General features: G+C 38.0%; 4 protein-coding genes across 4 annotated transcripts; 2 read left to right on the top strand and 2 right to left on the bottom strand.

Annotated features, from left to right (window-relative positions):
- Positions 1-5,188: 5,188 nt before the first annotated feature.
- Positions 5,189-7,991, bottom strand: acs (arcus). The gene is made up of 9 exons (XM_017140890.3): positions 7,817-7,991; positions 7,436-7,561; positions 7,215-7,365; positions 7,037-7,158; positions 6,326-6,552; positions 6,120-6,250; positions 5,876-6,054; positions 5,634-5,806; positions 5,189-5,450 (listed from the first exon to the last, which is right to left on the bottom strand). The coding sequence occupies exons 1-9, from the start codon at positions 7,819-7,821 to the stop codon at positions 5,209-5,211; spliced, it is 1,356 nt and encodes a 451-aa protein (XP_016996379.2). The 5' UTR covers positions 7,822-7,991; the 3' UTR covers positions 5,189-5,208.
- A 531-nt stretch (positions 7,992-8,522) lies between these two features.
- LOC108056858 (axoneme-associated protein mst101(1)) lies at positions 8,523-9,914 on the top strand. Its single transcript, XM_017140879.3, has one exon. The coding sequence runs from the start codon at positions 8,580-8,582 to the stop codon at positions 9,852-9,854; it is 1,275 nt and encodes a 424-aa protein (XP_016996368.2). The 5' UTR covers positions 8,523-8,579; the 3' UTR covers positions 9,855-9,914.
- A 234-nt stretch (positions 9,915-10,148) lies between these two features.
- LOC108056890 (uncharacterized) lies at positions 10,149-14,436 on the top strand. The gene is made up of 3 exons (XM_017140918.3): positions 10,149-10,662; positions 13,052-13,354; positions 14,011-14,436. The coding sequence occupies exons 1-3, from the start codon at positions 10,645-10,647 to the stop codon at positions 14,329-14,331; spliced, it is 642 nt and encodes a 213-aa protein (XP_016996407.2). The 5' UTR covers positions 10,149-10,644; the 3' UTR covers positions 14,332-14,436.
- Positions 14,437-14,476: 40 nt separating this feature from the next.
- On the bottom strand, positions 14,477-17,303 carry SCOT (Succinyl-CoA:3-ketoacid CoA transferase). Its single transcript, XM_017140916.3, has 4 exons — positions 17,165-17,303; positions 16,487-16,685; positions 14,863-15,839; positions 14,477-14,791 (listed from the first exon to the last, which is right to left on the bottom strand). Exons 1-4 carry the CDS (start codon positions 17,222-17,224, stop codon positions 14,477-14,479), a joined length of 1,551 nt encoding a protein of 516 aa, XP_016996405.2. The 5' UTR covers positions 17,225-17,303.
- Between the last annotated feature and the right edge of the window lie 653 nt (positions 17,304-17,956).

The following is a 17,956-nucleotide window of genomic DNA, read 5'->3' as shown; positions in this document are numbered from 1 at the left end:
GAAGGGGGCATGTTCCTCGCCATGATGATGTTTGTTTGCCGGCTGATGAAGACGATAACTGTCAGTGGCTGTCAGTTGAGCACTTGACGGTGCAGGGACCAAAAACTAATTCACCCCAACGCACACAAATTAGTTGCAGGAAATGTGAAGGCACACACCCAATTAGGGTGGAATATAGAAATTATTTCACTACGACCTCCCAAGCGACGAACCCAAGGTCATTTTGCCTTGTCTCCTTCTAATCAATGATTGATTTCATCCATCCTTTAAAAACCCCGCCCTTGGGCATTTGGCAGCAGAACAGCAAAACTCAAGTGCCCAATAAAGCCAACCGTGTGCGGACCACATGGCGTATGATTATTGCGTATACGCAATGGGGTCACTTAAACATTATGAATTATGCATAACATGGGGCATTCATAATCATTTCTGCGGTGCGGCTACCCTTATCATTCCCGTTATTCATCCCTTCTCCACCTTCTATCCCTATTAAAATCTGCGCTTTGGCTGCTCATAAATGTTTAACGCACCTGCAACGGCTGAGGTCCCAAAAACAAAAAAAAATCTGACGGGACAGCTGGTCGTCCGTGTTAAGGACACACATAAAAATAATTTTCTTAGCATTTAAAAAATTAAATAGGTTTTAATTTAATAAAATAATGAATAATTTTACAATAATAAACAAATGAATAATGAATATTATTTTGTTTCAAAATGTTTAAAAATTATTAATACATATTCCTTTATTTAATTCTTATTTAAATGTATTTTTCCAAGTGCTTTTCAGCAGTGGGTGGAGAATTCCAGGGAACATGTGGCATACATAAGAGTGATCCCTTTTTTGCCAGACAGCTTTTCATGCCTGTTATTTGCGGCCAATGTGTGAAAGTGGCCCAAGTTTGGGAAGGAGGTCCGGGCCTCTCAGGTACACGAGTTCGTATTAGCCAACAATCAATGAACAGGGTCCCTGGAGAAAGGCCAACGAAAGGCTCACCCCTTTGCCCCCATATGATTATTATAGTTCCATGCATTGAGAACATAAATCACATGCCCACAGTTGAGACACGTCGCTAGCTGTGTCGTCACCCATCCATCCATCCATCCAAACAACCAACCAACCAACCATTCATTCATTCATCCATTCCTTCATTCATTCGTTCGTTATTTATTCATAGCAAATGCTGTTACCACCCCCTTCGGTTACTACCCTGCTCCCGCGTCCTTGCTGTCTGGCTGCATGAAATGTACAAAATGTTTGGGCTTAAATAAATACAGAAAACCTCAGTGCGAAAACCGAACCGAAAAGCCCCGGCCGCAGTAACAATGCGTCGCTTGTCGCTATTGTTGCCAATGCTCTGCAGCTTCCCCCGAATCCACAGAGAACGGGGTCTGCTCTCGAAACGTATGCACTTAGAAAAACTGCTTATACTAAATTTAAAATAAATACCTTTCAGAACCGGAAAGAAGGTTGAAGTCCCTAAAAAGGGTGTTTAGAAGAATGCAACAAAATCTTTTGAATGTTTTACTGCATATTTTTATGCACCTTTAAAGATATTTCAAAACGTTATTGATTTCCATGGTTTAAAATATCAAAAATAGAACAAAAATCGAATTATTCAATAAATTATATAAATATTAATTAATTAATTAATATATAATTTTAAAGACATTAATTCAAAGTCATAATTTCTAATTTAAGGGGATGAAAAAAATATATCTAAAAATCTTTTTTTGCATTTTCCGATTTTTTTATTTAATGGCAGTTACCTTAATTTTTTTTGAGTGCATCGCGCAGCATCCTGCCATCCTCCCATCTCATCTTGTTGTTCTAGGTACGTGTGTGTTTAGCGTAGCGTAAAATAAATCATTTTGCTGCGGTAAACACACACAGACGCGGTAAGAGAGCAAAGCTGAAGATGCTTGGGTGCATAGAGATAGAGATGTTGCGATAGCTGGTACAAATTGCCAGAAGCCAGATGATGACTCCTCTGTAAGCCCTAAAAAAATTAGTCGAATGAATAAAAATGAGTCATTTGTTTTGGGGGCAGGGGAGCTAGGAGAGAATTCTTGGCAATTTAAGCAGTTAAAATCGCTAGAAAACTTCCGTGGGCGTGGGTTTGTTTTTCGTTTTTTGGGGGCGTATGCGGGGATATGTGTGATAAGCCGACTTAGCTGCTCTCAAAATCTGGCTAATAAACGTGGCTGACAACGCACAAGATTGTGCGGAAAATTAACTGGGGATAAGAGCAACACGAGCTCCCCGAAATGCTGAAGAGTAAGTTGAGCTCAAAGATGGCAGCTAAAAAAATATATAAAAAATAGTTGAAGGCTCTGCATTAGGGCGGGTCGATTTGTATGGGGCCGAAAAAAGTGATGAATCGTATAGGGGGAACGTAATCTTTAAATGATTCTAAGCGATATTGGGGAACATACTTATGGTCTAAAATGACGTTTGACCCCCCCCCAAACGCGAATGAAAAATACTGATTTTTTGAGGAAAATATCATAGTAGTCAGCTCAGATGTATTTCTAAATTTGAAATAAAAATTTGAAATTGATATTCAGTAATATATCTGTGCTGACTACTATGATATTTTTCTCAAAAAATCAGTATTTTTCATTCGCGTTTGGGGGGGGGTCAAACGTCATTTTAGACCATAAGTATGTTCGCCAATATGGCTTAGAATCCTTAAAAGATTACGTTCCCCCTATACGATTTTTGGGGTCCCAAATCGACCCACCCTACTCTGCATAATGTATGCTAAGTGTAAGGGCAAAAGTTATCCAACTCAAGCCCAAAAACTTTTTTATAATTTCCATGTAGGTAAGCCAACAGAGTTTTCAGGGTAATTTTAGCTTCCCAAAGTAAATACATGGATAGAAAAAATGGTTAATAACTCGTTACAACTTTGTGTGCACAAATCAATTTATAATGGACACAAATCAATAACCTAATCAAATATTTAGGCTAAGCTTTTTACGATTATGAGCGTTTTATTGGACGTTTTTATGCGACTCGATTAATGAAAAATAAACGTCAAAATAGCCCTCGGCATATTGAACTGAAATAATCGAGTGCATTTTGGTTTTTCCTTTTCCATAATATTATTTTAAACCGAAATGAATGCCAAACCTGCGGTTCTCTGTCAAGCGGAAAACGGAAACAAACCAAAAGCTTAGCCGCACATAAATACATTCCGACTGACAAACTGCAAACAATTAAAATGTATTTAAATCAAATAGATGAAACAAAGTAAAGTAATGTCCAAAAAATGTGTCTGAGTTTATAAGCTTTTAGTAAATCCGTTTAAACGTTTTACAAATTAACAAGAGAATGTTACGAATATTAAACAAAGAAATTTAGAAAATAATAGAGTCATTAATGAAATTGTTAAATAAATATGTACAAACCTTCAAAAAGATAAGAGGAGAACTAAATCCAACATCAAAAAAAATTGAGGGGCTGCAAAATTAAGTTTTTCATTGCCAATTTATTCATGGCTTTCTCTAATTAACTTTTACGCATTTGGACTAGACTGAAAAGCGATATAAAGTCCCAGGCTGGGGGCATGTGTACCGACTTCTACCTGGGAATTGTGCGTAATTCAATTGCGCCGAACCCCCGGATTCAACTGACCGGAAGCACTAAAAGCTGACTGCCTGCCTGCACAAATATAATTAAAATGCTCTACAACTAGAAGAGGGGGAAATGTATAAAAACAGAGAAATAAATAAGAGTAAAACTTGTCATTTAATGTGCTCCGCTTCGTCAAAGGAAAAAAGGATCTAAGTAGAATTGATGAGGGGACCCTCTAAGAGAAAAAATAAATTGAAGTTCTAAGTCGAGGGGAGGGTTCTCATTTTGACTTAAGTCCCCCGATTCGTTGGCCAAATTTAAGAGCCAGTCATTTTTTGGCTTACTTGCAACTTGTTCAATTTCTCGCACTCCAAGATCTTTGGGTTTCTTCCGAATTTTTCCAGCCATTTCCTGCTGCATTTCTGCACCCTTTTCTCCCGGCTGCAGTTTGTTGTTTTGTTGTTGCCAATTTCAAATACACGAATGTTGTGTTATTTCCGTCAAAAGAGTAATTAAACGTACAAAGCAAACGACATTTCAACACATTTCAGGGACGCAAGTAGAAGGCACCAGACAGAAGCGAGGGTCGCTAAAAATATATAAAAAATTAATAATTGAGTAAAAAATAAATAAATTTAAAATAAAAAAAAAAATAATTTTGAGAAATTAATATTTTTTTATATTTATTATACAATTTTAAAATTTATAACAAAAGACAAAATAAAATATTGGAATCAGTAGTTTGCCATTTTTACAATAATGTTTAGAAAATAACTTATTGTTAAAAAATAATATTTCTTAAAGTGTTTCTAAAGAAATCATTTAATTTTTAATGAAAAGTGAAAGTGATATCAATCAAAGGAAAAACATACAAAATTAATTAAAATAGCAAGATTGGTTGATAATGACAGTTTTATAAATATAGAACAACAATTAAAAGGTAACCCTAGTTAACTAATATTTACAATCACTAAACTGTAGTTTAAAATATTTTTTAATCATATCTCTTTGAGCACCCCTCGCCCTGGCATCCAGGCGTTTGTCCATTTGGCTTCTCTCTGGCTTCTTAGGGCCGGCGGTCATTGCGGCTCAGTCCGGCTCTCTGTGGCCTTCATACGAGCCAAAGACAGCCAAAGAGGTCCTGTGAAAGGGAGGAGTGGGGTGTTGAGGTCGAGGAAGGATGCAGGATGCAGGAAGCAGGACAGGGTTGTCAGTAACCTGTGAGCAAAACATTGTAAATAAAATGCAGCTGAATTCCGGAAGGGGGAGGTAGTTGAGTTCTGTGTCTGGCTTGCTGACCTGCGGCGCTTTTGTGTTAATTGCGGTTGCATTTAATTACAGTTCGTTGCAACTGGCCAGCTTTTCTCGGCTGCATTGCATTTTCCCCATTCCCCATTTTTCCCCACTTTCCCGCACATTTTCCTCGAAACCAAGCCAAGAACTGTGTTGCTAAGCTTTTAATTAAAATTAAAAATATTTGGTCTACTTTGGCAGCTTGACTTTGGCCAGAGTTTTGCCATGCAGGCCATAAACCAACATTGTTTATTTGCCAGCCAATCGCTATAAATCACAATTGCACATTATCAAAGGTAAATTAGACCAAGTTTATTGAACCAACTGAAATTCGAAGTTTATTTGTAAACCGCAATGATATCCACAATGCTCACATAGGTGCCCACAACTCCGCCAAAAACTCCAAAGCTCAAGAGCAACAGATTGATGATTAACTTTATCCGGAACGGTCCATAGCCCTCGGTATATTGGACACAGATCTGAAGTAAGGCGGGAAAGATTAGGCCCAGGATCGACAGGCAAAAGGATCCCACCAAGGAGAGGAAGACCGATAGATCAGGAATGGCAACAGCACAGCCAACTAAAAAAAGGAAGAGATATACATTTATTCATTAGAAATCACAAGACTTTTGGAATCTTTTATAAATGTGTCTAAAAGTAGGGACAAAAATATTTTGGTGCATACTTTTTGACACCTTTATAAATATTTAGAATGGCTTTAAAATAACTATAATAATACTAAATAAATATAGGTATCACTTACAAGTGAGCAGCACAATAATAGCCCTGAAGATCAGTTCATATATCGACTGTCTGCTTTCCTTAAAGCGCTTGGCCAAGTATTTATCCCACAGAATATGGGCAGTTACATAGCCTTGCAGGGCATAAGAAATCCAGGTGGTGATTGCAAAGAATACCTTTACCACCTGAGCGGGTCTGAAAAGAAATATTACACAATAATACCAAACCGAAAGGTAAAAACTTAAATAACATTAAGCAACTCACATTTCAGACTGTGGAATATTAAGTGTAATACTGCCCTGACTCTCGTCGCCATATTTCCAGTAACCAAAAAATCCAAGAAGTACATATAAACCCAGAACTATGGACATGCCACCATTCAAAATGCCACAGGGGCCTACGAAGGACCTGGGCGTGGCCATATTTTCCTCTATGGCTAAAATCTTAAGTGGGGAAAAGAACATTTTTAATTAGGTTTTTCAAAATTAAAATAATACATGTAACCTACCACACCAACAGCTTCCAATGCAAATAGGACCGTGCCAAAGAAAGTAGGCAACTTTGAGGCGGCCACAAAGGGTTCTCTTTCACTTAAAGGAGGCAGCTCCTCAAATATATAATACAAAATAATGCCAAAACCTGTGAAAAAATGATTTAAATCAATTTCAAACTTTGCTAAATAAAATAAATAATTTTTTGTAAAATAAAACTCACCCACTAGCAGCAGAAGATTTGCTGCACTGGAAAAAGGTGCCAGTAATTTTAAATTCTTGATGCTGTAAATCAGCAAAAGTGGCACTATTATTATGCACATGTGTATTCGGACATCCCACACCACAAGATACTCATCCACCAACTGCTTTATGCTCTCAGCTATGAAAACCACATAGACGCAGCAGATACCAAAGTGATAAAAGGCCAGGAAGCCATCAACAAAGGGTCTGTAGGGAAAATATTTTTTAAAATTAGTTCTTTAAATCTTTTTAAAAATATAGCAGATCCTAAAAAGAATATAAATAAATGTACAAATCATATTTGTGGCTGACAACATTTTGAAATCATTATCATAATAATAAACTTAGTTCAATAAGATTGTTGTATTGTGTACCTCAAATGAATGGGTAAATTAATAACAAGTTATGTGACCTCTTCAAATAATATTGATAAGGTATACTCTATCAAAACACAATTTAAATCGATACAAAACATTCCTATAATAAATAAAGCTATTTCTTTTTTTTGTTACAAGGTATGCTACTCGTAATTGAAATCTACTGATTAAAAATAAGATAAGATTGGAATCACCCACAAAGTTAGTCATTAAAAAGCACTTAGAAAGATAATCAATGCAGCGTGCAGATTGCAAAATATTAGGAATTTTTATATATAACACCGAAGATTGTTTTGCTAAATAACTTTACTTACACGGAAATGGGGGCTAAGCAACGCAGCCAGGGTGGACCTTGTTTGAGGCCCAGATTCATGGCCTGTGAGAAGCTGACATAGGGAACTCGTTGTCGTTTGCACAAAATGTACATGCATTTGATCTAAAAAATTAGAATTAAAAATTATATGTTAAAAATAAAATAAATTAAGAACCCACCAAAATATGCAGGCAATAGAGGGCCAGGGATCCAATGATCAGTGTGAGAATGGTGCCATTTATATAACCCGCATGGGCAAAAGCACTGGGCATGGCCAAAACCCCAGTGCCCACAGAGGCCTTCAGGAAATGGGCAAAAGTCTGCCAGTTACTGGGGAAAACAAAGAAATAAACTAGAAAAATATTCCATAAATCCTTCATCGTGGAAAATCTCTGCTTACGTCGTGGGATTCTTCACCTCGCGGTGCTGATGAGGATCATAATCATCGTTACTGCCATTCGCCGGTTTTGTTGGGGTCGTTAATTCCAATGTTGTTGGGTAAACCGTCACAGTTTTTATATCGTCGCTGTTAAGCAATTAAGATTTGTTTTTTTGAGGTGAATTGATTGATTGATAAATGGTATTATGGGTAGTAAAAACAATAAAACCCCAAGGAGGTTATATTTTTCAACAAAAATTAAAAGTCATAAAAAATACCATTTTTTAACCGGGATTTAGTTAGGACAAATGTGGTGTCATTTATTGTATTTGCTCATCAGTTAGCTAATTTCTTTACAATCTTAAAACGAAACGAAACCAGAATAACACGAAGACGACTCACTTCATGACGATAAAGTAGCGACCGAGTATTTGATAAAGCTACTTGGGCTCTCGGCTCTATAAATCTTTTATCACACGCAATTAAGCAGCCCGAGGAGACAAGATCCGTGTTTTTTTGCGATTGCGAATTCCTGATTTAAACAGATTTTTAGGGGCAATGGGAATTCAACCGAATGCCTGGCCCAACGGACGGATACTAAATTTGAGATCCCGGTCGAAGCCGCTCAACACCTCTCGTTCGTAAACCGTGCTGATAATCTCAAAAAAGATAATTGTACGATTATAACCAGCGGTATCAAAATTTCTCGCAGGGGTTGCGGGTAAACAAAACGCAGCAAAACCAAAAATATATTGTGTGCACTTTTATTGTAAACAAAGACGGGGTAAAAAAAAAGAATTAAACGCGAATAAAGGCCTTAACCAGTTTGGTGATCATTTTTGAACCTCTCGAGAAGTTCAACAATTAATAAATATCAAACTCTTTACCTAATATATTTAAGCTTAGACTGGACTGAAACCAACCTTTTTAAGTTAGTCAATACTCCAACAATATTTCGTTGGAAGCTTTTTCTGGTTTTCCGTTTTACTTTCTACATCATCTTGCACAGTGGGTCGTTTTGGTTAATTTCTAAGAAAAGCTTTAAGGATCTTAATCTATAGACACCACAGTTTTTATTAACATCCCACAAAGTAACCTTTGATAATACCTTAACCTGTTATAATCAATCAATAAATACTTTCAAAAATACAAATATTAGGAAAAAATGCTCTCGAAAATGTCAAAAACACCATTTCGACCATTATTCCAAGCCGTAGTTCTTCGTCATCTTTGCGATAAAGCAAAGCTGAGCAGCAAACCCTCGAACACCCCACACCCACCAAAGGATCCGCCAGATGAGGGCTACCAACCGACCAGTGTGGATCATAATGCCATGGATGTGCCCGGATTCGTGAGTCCCTCCTCATTTCGCCAGTTCAGTGGACCCGATGAAAAGTTGGGACCCGGGGCTGGAAAAGCTCTGGCCTACAAGAATCCCCATTATTTCGGTTATCATCGGTTCTCGTTTATGGAACTGCTAAACACGGCTACGGAACTACGCGACGAACGACGTTTGGATGGAGGTCTTCAGGCATCCATAGAAGTCGATGAAGAAACCATTAGTGACGAGTCCCAACTGGAGACCATGAAAAAACTGGAAGGAGAGTGCGATGAAATTTTGGCAAATCAGGCCAAGCAAATTGAGAAAGAGAAATCTTCGCCCAAGGAGAAGAATCTGCAGGATATGAGCGATGAGGAGTTGAAAGATTGGTGCAAGAAGAAAGAAGAGGACATCAAAAAGAAGGAGCAGCTGAAGAAAGATGGCGGAAAGCCCCCAAAAAAGCTCGAGGATATGAGTGAAGAAGAGTTGAATGCCTGGTGCCAGAAGAAAGAAGCTGATATTAAAGCAAAAGAAAAGAAGAGACTGGCTGAGGAGAAAGCTAAATGTGAGGCAGAAGAGAAAAAGAAGAGCAATGAGGCCAAAAAGAAGTACGAAGAGGACGCAAAAATGAAGAAAGCAGCGGAAACTAAGAAGAAGAGCGAGGAAGTAGAGAAGAAAAAGAATGAAGAAGCTAATAGGAAGTGCGAGGAAGAGAAGCTCAAGAAAGAAGCAGAGGCTAAGAAAAAGTGTGAGGAGGAAGAGAAGAAGAAAAAGTGTGAGGAAGCGGAAATGAAGAAAAAGTGTGAGGAGGAAAAGAAGAAAAAGTGCGAGGAAGCGGTTATGAAGAAAAAGTGTGAGGAGGAAGAAAAGAAGAAAAAATGTGAGGAGGAAGCAAAGAAAAAACCATCTGAAAAGGAGCAGAAAAAGGACGAAAAATGCGCAGCAGGAGAGATGAAAGCTAAAACCGATGAAGAGAATTCGATCCTTCGTACATTTTCAGACTTTAAGAAAAAGTGCATGGATGCTTTGGAAAAAAAGGAATGTGAAGAGAAACAAAAGAAAGAAGCAGAAGAGAAGGCAAAATGTGATGCTGATAAGAACAAAAATGATGACAAATAAATCATTACCTTAATAAATAAATAAATAAGGCATATAATAAAATAAATAAATCAAAAAAAATCATATACTTTTGAACATAATTCTTAATGGATATTTTTTTAAGATTATTATTTATAATAATTATAAAATCAATATAAAAATCTAACTAAACCGTTCTTTAGTTCTACATTTAAGCTATATTTCGGTGCAGTATTTTTAAAACGATAAACTTTAGCAAAGCTTTTATTTGAAAAACTGGTATATCATGGCGGCTCCACCAGTGGTCACACTTTCCGAACCGCTCTCCCAACCGAAATAGAATCAGTTGTTCGGTGTGCGTGTGTGGAAAAAGTTCGAATCGACCGAGAGAAACGAGACATTCCGAAATCGGAAATACGTATTTTGAGTCATTCTACCGAGTGTCTATGCAAATTAAAGTGCGGCTCTCCCAAATCATCCAAAAGCCAACAGGTCGCCATCCGACTGAAAATAAAATAAAAACACACACGATAATCGGCAAATGAAACGGGCACAATAAAAACAAAAGCAGCTGGGGAACGCTTAACCGGTTTCAAATTTTCCATCATCGCACCGTTTTCTTGCCCATATATTTAAATTGCAGTGGATCAAAATATTTACACTCACAGGCGCATATATACGAATTCGCTAGAAATATATATGTCGATTGTGTGAGTTTTTGTTTGTGGTTGGCGGGTAAAAAAAAATTGTAGTTTCGGCCAAGGAAATTAAACAAATAAAAACAAAGCCAGACAGGCAGACATAACTGTGAAAATAAACCAACCAGACAGCCATGGGTTATTCCATTAAGGTAAGTGCCAAAATCGACCAAATCAAAGAGAAGAGAGAGCCCACGGGGCGTATGTGTGTTGCGATCTGTAAACCAGTTTTCGGACTTTTACCCATCTTGGTGCGTTTCGGGAATTCGACATATCTACATATATAAAAACAAAAAAAGAGACGGGATCAGTGAGATTTTTCGGTTCTTTTCGGGGCTTGTAATTAAGGTGCTATAAAACGCCGGGCCAAATTGAAATAAAACGCAATCTCAGTTAATTACACTATGGCACTAAGCCATCTGTGACTATACTAAGCCGGAAAACAGAACGCAATAGGCGAATTCATAAACCCAAAATATAGTGTAGATTATCTAGTCACATTGATTAACTGGCCTTGCGTTTTTTTTCGTTCATAATGCTTATCTGTCATTACAGTCTTTTGTCGGGTGGCTAAAAGGCTTACATACACATTTCGTTGACATTAGGCAACTTGGTCAATAATAGACGTCATCAAAAATATGGGTCCTCAAAATACAGACATTTACCTAAATTAACACTGAGAAAATTAAGAACTTAAAAGTCAAAAAAGGATTATAAAAATGTTTAAGTAAATTGTCACACATTTAAGGTTTTTATCAGGTGCATTTACAAATATTATATTTATATATTATATTATATTTATTATATCAAATAACGATTTACTTATCTTTTTTGCTGTGTATAGGAAATTTATTTTAATTAGTATATTTGATTACATCTTGAAATACCTCCCTACCGAAACCAAACCCTTGAGAACCACATTCTTAATAATATTTTTCATGTGTTTATATGTCCAAATAACCCTCAACTGACCACCCAGTGGGTGTGTAAATATATATTTGTATGTTCCTATATTTAATCAGTCTGAAAGTGAACCGGCAATCTTAACTCAAGTGGGAGTAGCCAACTTATCATGCTACCTTGTACACTTCATACTCATCAAAAGCTTTCTATCTATACTTCAATTTAATATTCTCACCGTAGTCATAAAATATTTTTTTTTGGCCTGCACGTCATTTTGGTAGTATTTTTCCCAGAATTTCCTGTAAACAAAGTGGGCAGATCTCTATCTAATTTCGAAGACTTAAATTTGCATTTAAATATAAGGTAATTAAGCCTCATCAAAAGTAATGGGGAGGAGCTCACTCGTTGTGCTTTTGTATATATTTGTACTTTTTATAATGGGTTTTAGAACTGGCTTTAGAAATGGTGTAATATATTTTTAATACACTTCTGTTTCAAATATTTTTTTTATTTTAATTGTTCTATTAAATTTTATATATTAAATTGCCTTCGTAATCTCGGAAATTTATTACCAACAAGTTGTCAATCTTTAAAATGCCATTGAAATCTCTCTACAAAATAGTTTCGATTTTCTCCAATAACTCAATTTATTCGATCACTAACAGAGAGATCATCAATTCAGCCTCATCAGTTTGTATTATATTTATTCTGATCAAATCACATTTGACACGCAAACCGGTCAAAGCTTATGCAACTCAGTAGTTATTAATGCCAAAAGGCTAAAAAATTCAGTGAAAAACAGTCTGTAATTGCATGTGCAATTTACAATTTTCTGCTGTCCATAAGCCTTAATTGTACATTAATAGACGTAGCGGCTGTCGGAGATAAGTAACCTCCAGATTCCCCGCCGCTATTACTTTATTTCTATATTCCTATATAGTAACGATAAGGCGGAGGCGGCGTCTGTCGATTAGTCCGACTTCCAACCGAAAGTGATAACTAATCATTGTTGACTTTTTCGCTGTTCTGCTGGCTTTCGTTAATATTTTTTTGGAGTGCCTAGAGTTAGTAGAAAAGAAACCATGCTGGTGGTAAGAAGTCGGGTGCATAGTGCAGATAATCTCTCAGGTGTCGCAGGTGATTCATTACTCATACGCCCCATACGGCTGTCCGATCTCGCGATCTTATCAGAAGAGCTGTACGTGCTTCTATTTTCGGGATATATACAAAAACATTTCCACGGGCGCTTTGTTTTTGCGCTCGTAAAATAAACCGCCGATAACATTTCATAAACAATACAAAAAAATAGCGGGGGAATTAAAAATTAAGAGAGAAGTTCTCTTAAAAACTATATTTATAGAGATATTTGTACCATCTATAGGGAAAATTGTTAGTTCTTCACTGCTTATAAATCATTTTCGGGATTTTAGCCATAGATCTGTAAAATATAGTTCCAAAACAGTTAATCAGCTTTCGTCTATTTAGGCTCCATAAATCTGACTTGCAAATGTTGAGGCCCATAAATAAACACCAAAATCGCGATCACGCCACCGTAGAATGTCGCCCGGCTCTCTTCCGTTCTCTTTCACAATTCTCTTATCACCCTACATTATCTGTTTTCGATCCAATCTCCTCCAGAACTGCGAAACGGGTGAGTTGGAGTACTTCTACACAGACACCGTGCGAGTGAAGAAACCCGCCTACGATGAGGAAACCGGTGAGCCGATTCACGATCAGATCATGAAGGTGCACTTCCGAAAACACACCAATTTCCATGTACCCAAGCACTTCCTCCGGGGCACAATGTGCGACGAGATGGACGATGTGATGGCCAATACGGTGAGACATGGATTAGCCACTGCACATCATCAAAAGGCTCCCAAGAAGGCGACGCCAGGTTATGAACGGGAGGATTACTGTAAAATGGATGGCGTGAGCAGCGTAAGTATTATACAAATATTTTCTTATAGCTAGGTATATATATTATTTCCTTCCTTTCTTGTATTTAATTGTATGTAGGGATCCCTTCTAGAATTTTTAATAGTTTTAAGTAATTGAAATTTAAATTAAAAAGGAATACTTTGATACTTGATCTTTAATCTTATTAAGATCTATATCAGAAACATTTGTAATATATTTTATATCTTTAAAATTACTTTTAAGAGATCTCCATTAACCTTAAATCCTCTTGAGTTCTTAAGCAGATTCTCTGAAAATTATATATTTTAGTATAAATAAGAAGACTATTTCCTAAACTATTATATTATTTTAAAAAGGTATTAGAAAATAGTTTTATCTTAAATACAGTACTTTCATTAATATATTGATTTTAAATATATTAAATAGCTTTAAAATAACTTTGAAAATATCTCCTTAAATCTTAAATCCTTTTGATTTCTTAAGCAGATCCTCTGAAATTGATATATTTTAATAGAAATAAGAAGATTATTTCAAAAAATTTTAGATTTTAAATTGTATAAGGAAATATTTTAACCCTAACCTTATATTTATAAATAAATATATAGAAAATTTCTAATAGGTTTTGTTATTGTCATAAATCCTGTGATATTAAATTTAAAATCGTTATGCCTTTACAGAACATCATATTGGGCTACACCCGCAACCAGTACCTGCTGTTCCTGGTGCCCACGCTCTTCTGCTACAACTTCTTCATCGGTGCCGCGCTGGCCGTCATCGAGATCTTCCTGCACATGATGTCGCACCACAAGAACAGCCTCACCATGCAGAAGGGTCTGTACTTCCGGAGTCCCCTCCACGTGCTCTCCTCGCAATTCTGCGCCATTTGTCGCACGGAATGCGACAGCAAGTACAATCGCATCTTCGACATCCTCAACAAGCAGATGCGCAATGCACATCGCTCGGAGGCTCTCAAGGATATGGCCAAGGCCATTGGTTAAGCTAGGAGACATTATCTTCGACATGGTCAACGTATATTTTAACAACAGAAATGTTTTGTGTCACTCGATCAACAACAAAAATAAATGCACTCGTTTATCACTCAAGTTAAGGTATTGCAGCTTCTCTGGGCATCATTTAAGTTCCTCAAACTGGAATCTGTCCCATCGTCTTGACATTCGGGGACACTGTGAACTTGGCTCCCGTGCTGGCGATGATGTCGTCCACGGTGTAACCCTCGGCCACCTCGATTAGTGTGAGTCCCACGCCCTTTTCCACCTCGAAAACGGCCTTCTCGGAGATGATCAGATCGATCACACCCTTGCCCGTCAGCGGCAGGGAGCAGGTCTCCAGGATTTTCGGGGAACCATCGCGGGCATTGTGCTCCATTGTGATGATCACCTTGGTGCCGGGAGCAGCCACCAAATCCATGGCGCCACCCATGCCCTTAACTAGTTTTCCCTTTAATTAAAAGGAATTTTAATATGAAATCAAAGAAGAATCGGCGTGTGCCCAATGTAAAATGTACTTACAGGAATCATCCAGTTGGCCAGATCGCCGGTGGCCGATACCTCCATGGCGCCCAGAATGGTGATATCCACATGGCCACCGCGAATCATGGCGAAGCTGTCATCAGAGCCAAAGTAGGAGGCTCCGGGAACCACAGTAACGCTCTCCTTGCCGGCATTTATCAAATCCGGATCCACTTGGTCCTTGGTGGGGAAGGGTCCCAGACCCAGGATGCCGTTCTCCGACTGCAGCATCACGCTCATGCCCTGCGGGATGTAGTTGGAGGAGAGGACGGGGATGCCGATGCCCAAATTGGCGTACATCCCATCCTGGAACTCCAGGGCCACTCGGCGGGCTATCCGCTCACGCAGAGCCTGGGCGGGATTGGGAGGAGGAGCGGGTTTACTAGGATCCTTGGGCTCGGTGATCCTCAGACGCTCCACGCGCTTATTGTAGTCGCTGCCCTTGAAAATACGATTGATGTAGATGCCGGGCACGTGGATCTCATCGGGGGAAAGAGCTCCAATGGGCACTATTTCCTCCACCTCGGCCACGGTGATCTTGGCGGCCCGGCACATGGGTGCATTGAAGTTCCTGGCCGCCTTGTTGAACACCAGATTGCCTAGGGGATCGGCCTTTTGGGCCTTGACGAAGGCAAAATCCGCAAAGATGGACTCCTCCATCACGTAGTTCTGGCCGTTGAACTCCTTCACCGGCTTCTTTTCGCTGGAAATCTCCACTTTGCCATCCTTCGAGTATTTAATGGGTGCTCCGCCTTCCTGGACGAGAGTGGCGTAGCCAGTGGGCGTGTAGAAGGCGGGAATGCCGGCTCCTCCGGCGCGAATCTTCTCGGCCAGCGTTCCCTGGGGAGTCAGCTCCACGGCCAGTTCTCCTTCCAGATATTGACGCACCAGCTCCGTGTTCTCGCCCACATAGGAGCCAATCACCTTGGACACCTGCTTCTGCTTGATCAGGACGCCCAGACCAGTGTCGTCCACTCCTGGAAAAGATTAGGATTTTAAAAGGAAAATTTCGTAAAAGGAATTGAAAACTTAAAGTGTAAAGGTAACTCAAGAACTTTCCATTATTTTGGGATTTTAAGTACTTGATAGATCTTAAAAATTCAATGAGTGTACAATTTTCAGAAATGTTTTTCCATTATTTTAAAGGTGTTTAATTTGTTACATGATTGTATAAGAATCCAAATCGCTTTTATTTTTTTATCAATACTATTTCTTTAAAACTTTTTGATAAACTTTTCATCCACTTTTAAATCAAATGGAAATCTTTAATTTAAATATTTTTATACAACTTTTTAAGAAGAAACTTGTTATTCATACATTTTTAGAGATCCTTACTGTCTTATATCTTCAAAACTTTTTTTTAATCCCAGAAACCATTTGTTTTCCCAAATTTAGGTTGAAATACTATTTTAAAAACCTTTTATACGATATTATTTTCATTATTGGAAACCCTGGCGATATTCTTGAAAAATTTCCAAAAAAAACGTTATTGTTTTAAATAAAGATACATCTTTAGAGATCCTAACTATCTTATTTCTTCACAACTTTTTTTAATTCCAAAAACCAGTTGTAATCCCAGATTTAGATTCAAATACCATTTTAAAGATCTTTTATACGATCTTACCTCCATTATTGGAAACCCCGGTGATATTCTTGACTCCCTTCTGCTTCAAAGCGTTGATCATCTTCTCCGGAATGCCGCAGATGCCGAATCCTCCGAAGAGGATCTTGGACCCATCCTTAACATCGGCCACTGCATCTATGGCCGACTCGTAGATCTTTCCCTTTCGCTGTTTTCCCGACGTGGAGTAGCACGCAATAGCCTGAAAAATATCAGATTATTAGCATAAAAAGCGGTTTGTCCATGATAATATGATAGAGGTTCTCGCTCTCTGTATAAGTGAGCGTTCGTGAGGGGCTTGTTTGTGCAAAATCGTTACGTAAGTTTGCCTATTTTTAAGTCCAATGGACTGTTCCAGGGGGGTAAAATGGTAATCAGTGGGGTGATCTTTAAGTGGATTGCTCGCGTGGTTCCATCAAAATAATGCCTTATCTCAATTGGTAACAGAACGCCAAATCAAAACAATACATTTACACAAAATTACTCTATTTCTGGAACTATTTTTTATAACACCTGTTGATATGTTTTGGCTGGAGAACCTGTTTGTCACCTTTTGGATCACATGCTTAATTAATTATTTGCTCTGGCCAGAGATAGCCGAGATAAATAAGTCAATAAATCTTTTTCTGGAATATATTTCCAGTAAAATCTTTGGAAAATGTAGGCGTAGTCCAGGTTTACCTTGATAGAGGCCGAATATCGGGCGCTCAGATTGCCATTTCCCACTAGTCTGCAGAGCATTTTAACTTAAGTTTATTTAAAATATAAAAACGGATTAAAACTAAGGCAAACTGTTCGCGAAATCAACAGAAACCAGAATGAAAACAGCTGAGGAGCGCAACAGGTATCCGCGAGCTAGTTCATTTTTAAATATCGTTAAATTAGCATGGTCACACTGCATTTAGGGAGGCCATACTTTGGATTATCGATAGTGCCATCGCGTTTTGTCATCAGCTGATTGCAAAAACAACAACAATTCTGTTTATTTCGCAGAAAACAATAGAATCACCCACACACACACATTCGCATCGAATATCAACAAAAACAAAATTGCTAAAATTATTAAAAATAATAATAAACAAAATAGGATAGCAAAACAAGCCGTGAAAACAAAATGTCGTGCTAAAATAACTTATTGGCTGCCCCACGAAATTGGCAATTTTCTTCGGTGAGTTTTTGTACGGTTAATAAATTATACATTTTACACTTGGTAAATCCCAAATACTAGATGCGGCGAATAGGCGATGAATAATGAAAATCGGTGCTGCGCAGTTGATAAATAGAAGTTGGTTGGAAGTCGGTTCAAGTGTTAAATACTCTATATGTAAGGTAATTGCATTTTCCGCTACTGATAAGATGCCAAAGAAGATGGTCTCCTCCTCCTGATTTATATAGTTTCGAGCTTATCTCGGATCCACTGGCCGTTACAGACACGCTCCATCGCCAGCTGTTTACTCGGATGGAGCTCCACTG

The sequence above is a fragment of the Drosophila takahashii genome, chromosome 3L, assembly GCF_030179915.1.
Source record: "Drosophila takahashii strain IR98-3 E-12201 chromosome 3L, DtakHiC1v2, whole genome shotgun sequence".
NCBI classification, from domain to species: domain Eukaryota; kingdom Metazoa; phylum Arthropoda; class Insecta; order Diptera; family Drosophilidae; genus Drosophila; species Drosophila takahashii.
This window is presented reverse-complemented; position numbering and strand designations above follow the sequence as displayed.